Below are 13,603 nucleotides of genomic sequence, written 5' to 3'. Positions count from 1 at the left end.
TACTTATTAAAATTTAATTCACAATGAGAGTAATTGTTACTGTTTAAAACTTATAAAATCAAAGGCAAAGTGATTAGAAATATTGCTGAAGGTATTCTGTCCACAATAGCTTGTGAGGTATATTTTCTGTTCAGACTTGTGACAGAATGCTTTTTTGTTCAAGGCCTCACTTTTTCATTAAGTTATCAGAAGTTTTGCTAAAGTCCACCAAACTGAATGTGTTCATGAGTTGTTCATGGATTGATGGCAAATGATAAGGCAACATGAATTACTGAAAACTATGCCACATTCCTGCCAGAGAAAAGTATTTCTCTAGTGTTGCCCTAACCAGTTTGGCTCAGTGGATAGAGCGTCTGCCTGCAGACGGAAGGGTCCCAGGTTCGATTCCTGTCAAGGGTATGTACCTTGGTTGCTGGCACATCCCCTGTAGTGGGTGTGCAGGAGGCGGCTGATCGATGTTTCTCTCTCATCGATGTTTCTGGCTCTCTATCCCTCTCCCTTCCTCTCTGTAAAAAATCAATAAAAAATATATTTTTAAAGTATTTCTCTAGTGTAAACTGACATCTATTGAAGTCTTACTTTTGGGGCAGATGCTTTCAAACAATTAGAAATATTCATTCATTCATGACCTCTGATCACACTTCCCACTAAAGAATTTCCTACTCTGTCGCATTCATAGGATTTACATCAGGATAAAATTTTTAGACATATAATGTCCTAAAACATTTTAATCAAGGCTGATTGTATTTGAGTTGTTTAGCAATTTTTTATATAAAATATGAGGTAATTGACCAAGAAAGACAGTACCACATTCCTTACAGTAACTTAATTCTTTTTTCCCCCCATCTCTCCTTTTGCATTAAGCTATTCTTCATTGCATACTATTATCTTGAGAGCCTAAAGTTGGCAACAGGCTTTCCCCAAAGCAAATACCTATGAAATCTCTCATGTTTAACAATTGACAAGTGGTCAGAAGCTTTTCCACAATTGCTGCATTCTTAGGGCCTCCCCGCTGTATGTGCTCTTTGATGAATATAAAAGTCTTAGTTTGTAGTGAAGGCTTTCCCACATTCATTACATGAATAGGGTTTCTCTCCCATGTGATTTCTCTGATGGGTAATGAGATCATTTTTGCTGAATGAGAATTTTCCATATTCAGTACACGCAAAGCAAGTGTTTCCTGAGTGAAATCTCTGATGTTTATAAGGCATGTCTTCTTCCTAAAGCCTTCATCACAATTCTTGCGTGTAGGGCTTCTCTGCATCATGAGTTTTGGTGATGTATATCTAGTATACTCTTCATAATGAAGCCTTTCGCATATTCATTGCACATACAGTTTCTCTTAAGTATGAGTTTGCTGATGTAAAGAGAGGTCAGTCTTCATGGTGAAGCCTTTTCCACACAAATTACATATATAGGGCTTCTCTCCTGTATGTTTCAGCTGATGTCTAATGAGATTTTGCTTTGCTGTGAAACCTTGCCAGCATACACTACATACATAAGGTTTCTCTCCCGTATGAGTCCGTTGATGTACAGTCAGGTACATTTTCACTGGGAAGCCTTTCCCACATTCACTGCATACATAGGGTTTCTCTCCTGTGTGCATTCGCTGATGTACAATCAGACAACTCTTCACAGTGAAGCCCTTTCCACATTCATTGCACGTATATGGTTTATCTGAAGTATGACTTCGCTGATGTACAGTGAGATCACGCTTCATGGTGAAGCCTTTTTCACACACAACACATACATAGGGTTTCTCTCCAGTATGCGTTCGCTGATGTCCAACAAGGCCCTGCTTCAATGAGAAGCCTTTCCCACATTCACTGCATAAAAAAGGCTTTTCTCCTGTGTGCATTCGCTGATGTACAATCAGACGACTCTTCACGGTGAAGCCCTTTCCACATTCATTGCACATGTATGGTTTCTCTGACGTATGACTTCGCTGATGTATAGTGAGGTCACCCCTCCTGGGGAAGCCTTTTCCACACACACTACATACATAGGGTTTCTCTCCAGTATGAATTCGCTGATGTCCAATAAGGCACTGCTTCATTGAGAAGCGTTTCCCACATTCACTGCATAAGAAAGGTTTTTCTCCTGTGTGAGTTCTCTGATGTTTAGTGAGATTAAACTTTAGAGAGAAGGTTTTGCCACATAGTTTGCATCCATAGGGTTTCTCTCCTGTATGAGTTCGCTGATGTGCTATGAGGCGGTGCTTCACTGAGAATCCTTTCCCACATTCACTGCATGTATAAGGTTTCTCTCCTGTATGAGTTCGGTGATGCTCAATAAGATTACTCTTGTTGATAAAGCCTTTCCCACATTCGCTGCATGTATAAGGTCTCTCTCCTGTGTGAGTTCGGTGATGCTCAATAAGATGACATTTCTTGGTAAAACCTCTTCCACATTCACTGCATACATAAGGCTTCTCTCCAGTATGAGTTCGTTGATGATAAATGAGAAGAGACTTTTTGATGAACGCTTTCCCACATTCATTACACGTATAAGGTTTCTCTTTCATGTGACTTTTCTGATGATTATTGCACCGTGATTTCTTAACAAAGGTTTTGTCACATTCAGTGCATTCATTCTGTTTGAGTGCCGTATGTATTTTCTGATGTTTAGTGAGCCTGGATTTTCTGGTAAAGGCTTTCCCACACAGACTGCACCCATAAAATTTCTGTCTAGTATGAACTCTCTGATGATCAGTGAGCTGAGACATCTTCATAAAGGCTTTCTCACTTACAACACATACACGGGCTTTCTCTACATTGTGAGATTTCTGTGGCTGAATGACCTGGGATTGATTATTAATGGGTTTGGTACTGACAGGCAAAATGATTTCAGTATTAAATTGTTCATGGTTAGCATGAAGAATGGATATTCCATCTCCCTTCAACTCCACAGACTTCTTTAAGTTACAACTTCTGTTTTGGTTTTCAAAATTTAAATTTGATTTTAAAGGTTTTTCACTTATCTCAAACATATCATCGCAATTTTGCTTGAATAGAGAATGACCTCCACTCTGATTAACAACATCTGCTAATATACCATGTTCACAGCCTCGGTCCACCCTCTTCTGAAGGTTTCGGATTTGCAAGTGATGCTGCAGAAGATCATCAACCTTCCTGAGTTCTAGAACAGAAGAGAACAGGGAATCACTCTGTAATCTCTCACAATCCTTGTTTGAAATAAAACTGTTTTGTAAAAAGCCGTCATGTGAAGTAACTATTTAGTGACAATCCTATATGATGTAAAGTAAGAAATATATTTGGTCTTCATGCATAGTTCTTGACATTGAGATTGTGAAACCGCTGCAATATCCTGAGTGACAGAAGTATCTTTTGTTCTACATTAAAAACAGCTGAGCTTGGCTGGTGTGGCTCAATGGTTCAGTGTCAACCTATGACCTAAAAGGTCACAGTTTGATTTTCGGTCAGGGCTTATGCCTGGGTTGCAGGCTCGATTCCCAGTGTTGGGTGGCAGGAGGCAGCTGATCAATGATTCTCTCTCATCAGTGATGTTTCTATCTCCCTTGCCCATCCTCTCTGAAAGAAACAAAAACATATTTTTAAAAAAACTACCAAAAACAACGAACACCTGAGTTTATGCTAATGAGAGGACAGCAGAGTCCCACATACTCTCAGGATAGAGTTTATCACTAGAAAGACCAAATGATTTAATGGTCAGACTTTCAGCCACACTAATTGACCTCGGGGAAAGGAGAAAAGCCCTAGAGATTCAGGCTCTATGCAATCTCTAACTAGATCTGATCAGTTTCTGGGTTAGTGAATACACCCTTGTGCCTACTGGGCGGTTCGAATTAGATCAATAAAGACAGATGCTCCTGTATTCTGAAATCCTTCAGGCCTTGTCCCATGTACCTATTCATCTGTATCTTTTATTTAAAAAAACAAACACACTAAACATTAAGTGTTTTTCAGAGTTCTGTGAGCTGCTCTAGCAAAATAATTGAATCCAAGGAGGGGACTCATAACAACCTCCAATTTATAGCCAGATGGTCAGAAGCACAGGTGACAGAATGGACTTGCCACTAACATCTTAAGTGGGACTTGTCTTATGGCACTGAATTTGTAACTTGCAGCGTCTGACCCTATTTCTAGGTAGAGAGTGTCAGAATTGAGTTAAATTTGTAGGAAACCCAGGTTGAGTAATTCTAGGTATAGACACATGAAGCAAAGTAACAAAGGCAACCACAGTCTGTGTAACATGGCGAAAGGAACAATGGAGATGGGAGAAGTGGATGAAATCATGATTTACAGGCTTGAGCAAAAGTAGGTTTACAGTTGTTCATATGTAAAATGAAACAATATTCTATAAATAATAATATAAGAATAAACACTGTTTCACTTAGTCACCATTGTACACCTACTTTTGCCCACCTTGTACTTAAAGAGACGATAAGGTTCATTGATTGGTTCAATGGGAGAAGCAGGAAGAGTTAATAAAAGTGAGGACTCAAGGATGACTCTGGGATTATGTGGCTTGATTGATGAGGTAGATGGAATGTCTCCCAATAAAACAAGGAAGTCCAGAATGAGGGGGGAAGCTAGAGTGCATTGTGAAACAAAGGTTAAGGTGATTATTACAAATCCAAGTACAAACAAAAATATTGGTTGCATATATACATTTTTAAAAGTCTTATCTGAAAATAGTGTGGATCCCATCAATATATACAAATTCTACATATTCTGCTATTTCTGCGTCTGTATAGTTTTACTTTCAAAAATTGTAACCAGCCCTAACCGGTTTGGCTCAGTGGATAGAGTGTCGGCCTGAGGACTGAGGGGTCCCAGGTTCCATTCCGGTCAAGGGCATGTACCTTGGTTTTGGGCACATCCCCAGTGGGAGGTGTGCATGAGGCAGCTGATCGATGTTTCTAATTCTCTATCCCTCCCTCTTCCTCTCTGTAAAAAAAATCAATTATATATATATATATATATATATATATATATATATATATATATATATATATATATATATATATCTCATACCTATGGGTGTAACAGTACACTCCTCTCCCTGAGCATATCAGCTGCCTGAGTCTGCATGCTGCTTCCTGACAGCTGACCCTCTCTACAACATGGCAGTTTGCTTTAACACTAACAGAGCACCTCTGCCATTTCTGCTTCTGTTCTCTTAACTTCAGACCTTCTAAACGTCTCACCTGACTAGATCAGGCAACTCAGCTCTTCTCATGGGACTCCTGGATTCTTCCCTATCACCTTTTATCTTGGATCATTTTAATCTGTAGTGTTTTACTATCAAAAATTGTAATGGGGGGGGGGAGGTAAGAGATCAACTGAAGGACTTGTATGCATGCATATAAGCATAACCAATGGACGCAAGATACTAGGGGGTAGGAGGAGACTGGGGGAAGGTCAATGGAGAAAAAAAGGATATATATAAACTACTCTTTATAATACTTTAAGCAATAAAATAAAATGGAGAAGAAAAAAAAGCTCACCAAAAAAAAAATTGTAATCAGCCCTAGCTGGTTTTGCTCAGTGGCTAGAGCATTGGTCTGTGGACTGAAGGTCCCAGTTTCGATTCGGGTCAAGGGCAAATGCCTGGGTTGTGGGCTCGATCCCCAGTGAGGGGCATGCAGGAGGCAGCCAATCCATGGTTCTCTCTCATCATTAATGCTTCTACCTCTTTCTCCCTCTCCCTTCTTCTATGAAATCAATAAAAATATATTTAAAAATATTTATTTTAAAAAAACTAAAAAAAGAAAAAGAAATTGTAACCATAAGTATAACAGTACACTCCTCTCCTTGAGAATGCCTACCTTCTACACCACAGGCAAAGCGGTCCATTTTAAGAATTAGTTAAATTATGCCACTCGTCTACCAAAAGTCCCCACTGGTTTCTCAACTCATTTGGAATGAAAGCAAGGTCTTCAATGGCCTCCCCAGGCAACGTGTGACCAATATCTCAGAACCTCCAGCTGCTGCCCCATTTCCTTACTCCCAGTCATTTTCCCTCTTGCTCATTACAGGCTATGCAGACAAATTTCCTAGAAGTTCCACAAACACATTCCAGATTCAACTCTGAACTTTCCACCGTCTCAACCATAGACCTGACTCATATCCCTCATCTACGTGCTTAAAGCACCTTACCAAGGAGCCATTCCCACTGCTAACAGCTCAGTTCCAGGACGAACACCCGCTGTGTCAACGAGTGTGTTAGTTTTCCTTAGAGCAATTTTCCCAAAGATATATGTTAACTACTGATTATATAGTATTCTACTGAGAACAAAAGCAAAGGGGAGAGTAGGGACAAGGTCTGTTTATTGCTATCTTTTCCTTTAGTGCTCTTAGCTTAAAAACATTTGGCTATCAGAATGCAAGCTTTAAAGAAATACTAGAGGCCCGATGCACAAAATTCATGCAAGAGTAGTCCTCCAACCCCCCCTCCCCAACCTCCACCCCCCAGCTACTGGCACCAGCTTCCCTCCAGCACCTGGGACCCGGGCTTCCTCCTTCCCTCCACCCGCAGGCACCTGGGACCTGTACTTTCCTCCAGCTCAGAATTTATCCAGAAGGACGTCCAAGAATGATGTCTAGAAGGATATCCAGTCTAATTCGCATATTACCCTTTTATTATTATAGATAGCAATCACATCAATTGCAGGACACAATCACAGGTATGGAACACATTAACGAGCCTTTAGAAAAAGGACAGAGGACGCAAAACTCTGGGGGGTGAGGGCATATATGGGAGTGGGGTGGGGGGGCAATGGTAAGATATGTACACATATAATACCTTAATAAAAAAAATTGGAAAGAAAAAAAAATAAAAAAATAAAAAATAAAAAAAAAAAGAAAGAAAAAGGACAGAAACTTTCTAATCAAGATGATAGCATATCTCAGAGAGCACTAAAAGAGAAACTGCAATTTCATATGATAGCAATGTTGGTTATCTGCAACTGAGAGTCGTCAGAATATGATAGGAAAGCAATCACTTTTATTTTCACATCCTGGAAATGATTGGAAAATGCAATAAAAAAACCAATTCCAGCCGAAACAGGTTTGGCTCAGTGGATAGAGCGTCGGCCTGCGGACTGAAGGGTCCCAGGTTCGATTCCGGTCAAGGGCATGTACCTTGATTGCGGGCACATCCCCAGTGGGAGGTGTGCAGGAGGCAGCTGATCGATGTTTCTCTCTCATCGATGTTTCTAACTCTCTATCCCTCTCCCTTCCTCTCTGTAAAAAATCAATAAAATATATTTAAAAAAACAAACAAAAAAAAACCCAATTCCATTTACTACATAATAAAAAATATCGTACATAGGAACAAATTTAAGAAAGGAAAGTGACAAACTTTATTCTGAAACTTACAAAATGTTGTTGGAAGAAATTAAAGACCAAATTAGATAGAAAAACAACCAGTTACCTTGATTAGGATGCAGAATATGTTTAAGATAAAATTATTACCCAACTCAGATACAGATTTAATGTAATCCCTATCAAAATACTAGCTTGTTTTTCTTGCAGAAATGTACAAGCTGATTCTAATATTCTGATGGAAATTAAGGGATCCAGATGTTAAAACTGTCTTGAAAGAACATAGTTGGAGAATTCACTCTTTGCAATTTCCAAAATTACTACAAAGCTGTAGGAATCAAGGCCACGATTAGAATATATACATATAAAGTGTTCCAAAATTGATTGTGGTGATAACCATCACCAACTATAAAAATACACTAAAATCTAGTCAATTATATGTATATATTATATATATTTTTTTCTAATTCTCACCTGAGAATATTTTTATTGATTTAAGAGAGAGAGAAAAAAATATCAATGTGAGAGAAACATTGATCGGTTGCTTCCCATTTTGTGCCCCAACCAGGGATCTAACCCTCAACCTTTTCTGGTGTACAAGGTGATGCTCTAACTAACTGAGCAACCCAGCCAGGGCTGACTGTATATTTTAAATGGGTATATTGTATTGTATATAAATTAAATCTAAGCCATTAAAATACGATATAAAAGCAAAAGTTTTAGGAAGGTTAATGCAGTGATAACATCTAAGAATAAAGGAAAATCTAAATTAGGAAAACTAAAATGGAAGTCACTTGCAGCAGACATAAGTTATGACCTAGTTTGGGCTGTAACTCACATAGGATGTTAAGATCTTTTTTTGTTCATCAAATGAAGGAGTCGAGACCTTTAAGAAGGGAGCTCAGCCTGTAGGGAACATCCCAGGTGCTGCCAGGATGGACAGAATTACTGGAAAAATGTCTAGTGCTGAAAGAGAAACTAGATTTAAACAGAAGTAAAGGGAAGATGATTCCTGCTCTCGCACAAAATGGGAAATCAGAGACCAGCTGCCATGGCGCTGAGTAAAACACTTAAAAAGAAAGTGTACATTAGACAATACTGAGGGAGAAGTCGATTTGGGAGTCCATGTCACAGAACAGAAAGAGGTCACCTCATGAGAACAGAGGACATTTTAAGAGTGAGGAGAACTGAGTATGAAGAACCTTGGAGGCAGAGGAGGAAAGAACGACATGAATGCGTTGTGAAAAGCAGGTTATCACGGGGACCCAGCATCTTAGCTGGGTTGGATGTTACGGAGGGAAATAGGGCACGAAGGCCCAGGAGCAAGAAAAAAACACTGAATTCCAAGTTCTGTCTTTCCGGAGAGGCCTGGAAAGTGGGATTTCATAGCAAGAGAGGTGCTAACACAGGCAGAGACACTGTGACTGTGGTTAAAAACGAGGAAGATCTGGAAATCCCAGGAGGAAGAAAACTATAAAAAAACAAGCGGAAGATAAAATCAACAAGGGTCAGAGCTCAGGAGAGACAAAAGGGGTATGTTTCCCCCCAAACTTCTACAAAGAAAAAGGGTTCTCATTCGTGGAGGGGTGGTTTGTTTCCTCATTCACTGTCACTGCTCTGACGCCGCCTCTGACGAGAATGTGACTCCCCAGCCGCCCGCCTTGCTGGCTCTCCCCCCCTCACCTGGAGAGACTAGACAGCGGCGTCCACGCTGTACAGTCCACGGTTCTTCCCCTCGTTCCAATTTGGAGAGCGTGTCGGGTTTGCTGGCTTGATACCCTGCTTGGGAACAATGACAGAGACTTAGACATATTATATTGCCGTGGCGTCTGTCAAGAAGGGAGAGTGAGCCCTGGCTGTTTTAGCTCGGTGGATAGTGTGTCGACCTGCAGACTGGAGGGACTCAAGTTGGATTCCAGTCAAGGGCACATACCTGGGTTATAGGCTCCATCCTAGTCCCTTAGGTGCGTGAGAGAGGCAAGCAATCAATGGGTCTGTCTCACATCGATGTTTCTCTCTCTCCCCCTCCCTTCCTCTCTCTCTAAAAAATATCCTCGCACCAGGCTGATGTGGCCCAGTGGTTGATTGTTGACCTATGAACCAGGAGGTCATGGTTTGATTTCCAGTCAGGGCCCATGCCCGGGTTGAGGGCTCGATCCCTAGTAGGGGATGTGCAGGAAGCAGCCAATCGATGATGTTTCTCTCTAATCATTGATGTTTCTACCTCTCTGTTCCTGTCCCTCTAAAAAAAATAATAATAATAAAAAAGTTTTTTTAAAAAGCCCTCACAGCCGAAGCCGGTTTGGCTCAGTGGATAGAGCGTCGGCCTGCGGACTCAAGGGTCCCGGGTTCGATTCCGGTCAAGGGCATGTGCCTTGGTTGCGGGCACATCCCCAGTGGGGGATGTGCAGGAGGCAGCTGATCGGTGTTTCTCTCTCATCGATGTTTCTAGCTCTCTATCCCTCTCTCTTCCTCTCTGTAAAAAGTCAATAAAATATATATATTTTTTTAAAAAGCCCTCACATAAGGATTAACCAAAAAGAGAAAAAAGAAGGGAGAATGTAACATTATGGGTCCTCATCTATAACACAAATATTTTTCTCTCAGGAAAAGGGACATTATGCCCTCCTGTCTGGCCCAAGAGAAGGATCTGAGATCCCACCATCTCAGAGAACTGGAGTTATTCTGAAGTTAAGCAGCTGAGAAGGAAAAACAGGGCACCCGCTGAGCGACACGGGGGAGCTGTCCTCACCCACTGACACCAGGTGGCGGTAGGTCTCCATCATCACGTCCCTGTACAGGTCCTTCTGCTCGGGGCCCAGGAGCTGCCACTCCTCCCAGGTGAAGTCCACGGCGACGTCGTGAAATGTCAGGGGTTCCTGTAACATCTCCATGCTGTGCAATGGGTGATGTCCTTTAAAATCTAAAGCAGGGGTGGGCATGGCTGGCGTGGCTCAGTGATTGAACCTCGACCTATGAACCAAGAGGTCAGGATTTAATTCCCATTTGGGGCTTGGTCCCCAGGGAGGAGCATGCAGGAGGCAGCCCATTAATGATTCTCTCTCATCATTGATGTTTCTCTCTCTCCCTCTACCTTTCTATCTGCAATCAATTTTGTATGGCCCTGTAATGATGTGATAAATATCCAAAAGGCCCTTGGCAGAAAAGGGTTCCCCACCCCTGCTTTAGATGAAATGGATGAAATGTTAATTTTTCCGCTCATTTTCACTCTATAAGTTGCATCTATTCAACAAGTGGGGTTTTATTTTATATACAGTTGGATAATCACATGCCTACTAAAACACAGGGTGGGCAAAGTTAGGTTTACAGTTGTTCACATGAAAAATAACATATCAGTAAATAATAATACAGGAATAAACTGTGTTTTCTGCACGCACATCTGTAAACATAACGTTGCCCCATCCTGTATTTTGTAATTGTGCATCAGACATTCATGCATTCAACCAGTTATAACTTTATAATGTGACAAAATATTCTTCTGATCCTAGAAACATGACATTAACATATTTTTTAAAAATATTAACTTTTAGACAGAGAGAAAGGGAGAAGGACGAGAGAGAGAAACATTGATGTGAGAGCCATACATAGATCCTCTGCCTCCTGCACACCCGCTTCTGGGGATCCAGCCTGAAACTTGGGCATGTGCCCTGACCGTGAATGGAATCCGCAAGGAATGCCGCGCAACCAACTGAGCCACACTGGCCAGGGCCACAGTCACATATTTGAGAGACAAAAGGTATATACATATATGTATACTTTTCAGATTAACGGATGTGGTTTTTATAGGCCTCTACAAATTCTTCAATGAATAAAGGAAAGGATAACCCTGGCTGGTTTGGCTCAGTGGACAGTGTCGGCCTGCGGACTGAAGGGTGCCAAGCTCAATTCCAGTCAAGAGCACATGCCCGGGTTGTGGGCTCGATCCCCAGTGGGGGGTGTGCAGGAGGCAGCCAATCAATTATTCTCTCTCATCATTGATATTCCTATCTCTCTCTCTCTCCCCCTTCCTGTCTGAAATCAATAAAAATATATATATTTTAAAAAGTGGGGGGACAAAAAAGGATAAAACAAACGCAATCATCTGAGCCTGGAGAATTTCCTTCTGTTCTCTGAAAAGAGCTGGCAAGGGCGAAGCCCTGCCTTGGTGTGTTGGGGTCTGCTCTGTATTTCTGTACAGAAATCTTCCTGCAGTCGGGGGCATCACGGAAATGCTGATATATTTTATTTCAGAGAGGAAGGGAGAGGGAAAGAGATAAAGAGACAGAAATGTCAATCATGAGAGAGAATGACTGATCGGCCGCCTCCCACACACCCACACTGGGGATCGAACCTGCAACCCGGGTATGTGTCCTGACTGTTGAATTGAACCAGGACCTCCTGGGTTATAGGTCGACGCTCAACCATTGAGTCAGCTGGCAAGGCCGTTTTTTAAAAATGGTAAAACAAAAGCACCCCTTTGTGAAGCGTATATGAGAGGCATTCTGTGGCTTGCAACTCCTAAAATGAGTACTGTGTGAACATTATAGAACAGGGTTACCTGACCCTCATTACAGAGCAAAACAATATACACCTGTGTACTGAGCAAAAGAAGCCTGACATTAAAAAATGCATAATGTAAGATGATTGATACAGTTAAAAATAGGCAAACTGAATAAACTGTAAAGATCGGGAGTGATTAATGATATGATCGAATATAAAGAAAAGCCTTCAAGTGCTTGGTAGGGAGAGCAATGGTAATTGCCTGTGGGTGAGAGGATGTAATATAATTGGGTGGGGCTCACAGGACACCACAGGGTGCTGGAGGGTTGTTTCTTACATCTGTGAGCAGGACATATGTACATGTATGTAAACACTGCTTTCATACTGATTAAGCTGTAGATTTTAAGGTAACAATTCCATGGAAGAGCTCAACAATATAAAAAACATGTCCTTTAAAAGAACCAATAGCCCTAGCGGGTTTGGCTCAGTGGACAGAGCGTTGGCCTGGGGACTGAAGGGTCCTGGGTTCGATTCCAGTCAAGGGTACATGCCCAGGTTGTGGGCTCGATCCCCAGTAGGGGGCGTGGAGGCAGCAGATTCTCTCTCATCACTCATGTTTCTCCCTTTCTCTCCCTCTCCCTTCCTCTCTGAAATCAATAAAAAAAAATATTTTTTAAAAAAATAAAAGAACCATGTCCTAACCGGTTTGGCTCAGTGGATAGAGCGTCGGCCTGCGGACTCAAGGGTCCCAGGTTCGATTCCGGTCAAGGGCAGGTACCTTGGTTGTGGGCACATCCCCAGTGGGGGGTGTGCAGGAGGCAGCTGAACGGTGTTTCTAACTCTCTATCCCTCTCCTTTCCTCTCTGTAAAAAATCAATAAAATATTTTTTTTTAAAGAGAAAATGGCCCTGGCCGGTGTTGCTCAGTGGCTGGCCTGCGCCCGCAAGGTCCTGGGTTCGATTCCCGATCCAGGGCAGGTACCCAGGTTGCAGACTCGATCCCATCCCTGATCCGGGGACCCGCGGGGGGCACCCCATCCATGGGACCCACCCACAGAGATGTTCCTCTCCCCCCGCCCCCTCTTCCTCCTCCCCTTCCCTTCCACTCTCTCTAAAAACCAATGGAAAGTATATATATCCCCCCAAAATAACTAAGCAGATTTTTACATTCATACACTTCAAAGTGCTAGGGTGACAGGAGGAGGACCGCCCGAGGCCAAAGTGGTCAGGGATGAGGAAATTATTTTGTCACCAGGATAACCAGACGGGCTGAGCCCAAAAATGGCGCCAAAGACGCGGAGTCTGAGAGGCGGGGCTTTCTGGGCGGAGAATTCCGTGGGCGGGGCGGCGGGGAGAGGTAATGGTCGCGGCCGGGGGGATGTGGTCTCAGCGAAACGGAGTGTCCGTCGTGACGCGGCCTGAAGGCCGGTTCCCCGGGGAGGCGTCCATTCAGTCATCGGATCCGCCCGAACGCAAAGGACGGGAGCGCACTGACCTGCTTTCTCCAGCCCACCGGGAGCGCCTCACCGTCACACTTCCGCGGACGGATTCGGCTGCTGCCAGCGGCGCTCAGATATGTCGTCAGCCCGTGGCGGCGGGCGAGGACCTGAGGCCTGTGCAGAACCCCGAGCGACTTCCGCATTCCCCTCCCCGGCAATATGGCGGCGCCCTGTTGCCGCGCCGCCTCCGCACGGGGGCCGCCATGTTGGGAGGCCTGACTGCCGTACGGAAGGCAAAGCGGGGACTTCGGAACCAGCAGCCAGGGATAAGTGGCAGGAGAAAAGCTCACGAATT

The 13,603-nt window shown here is 42.9% G+C and overlaps 1 protein-coding gene across 3 annotated transcripts in view; it reads right to left on the bottom strand.

The window, feature by feature from the left end:
* Positions 1 to 13,378, bottom strand: part of LOC307116578 (uncharacterized protein) — a 36,256-nt gene extending 22,878 nt beyond the window's left edge. The window contains exons 1-4 of one of the 3 annotated variants that reach the window (XM_079800667.1): positions 13,305 to 13,378; positions 10,063 to 10,283; positions 8,994 to 9,092; positions 704 to 3,138 (exon numbers count right to left, since the gene is read on the bottom strand). In XM_079800667.1, the coding sequence (XP_079656793.1) occupies positions 1,343 to 3,138; positions 8,994 to 9,092; positions 10,063 to 10,252 (2,085 nt within the window). In that variant the 5' untranslated portion in view covers positions 10,253 to 10,283; positions 13,305 to 13,378 and the 3' untranslated portion in view covers positions 704 to 1,342. Of the gene's footprint in view, positions 1 to 703; positions 3,139 to 8,993; positions 9,162 to 10,062; positions 10,628 to 13,304 lie in introns of those variants that run through there. The other 2 variants (XM_079800662.1, XM_079800666.1) reach the window with 2 other exon arrangements.
* Positions 13,379 to 13,603: the final 225 nt, after the last annotated feature.

Source organism: Cnephaeus nilssonii, assembly GCF_951640355.1.
Source record: "Cnephaeus nilssonii genome assembly, chromosome: 20".
Lineage (NCBI taxonomy): Eukaryota > Metazoa > Chordata > Mammalia > Chiroptera > Vespertilionidae > Cnephaeus > Cnephaeus nilssonii.
The sequence above is the reverse complement of the archived record's forward strand: the minus strand, read 5'-3'. Positions and strand labels throughout refer to the sequence as shown.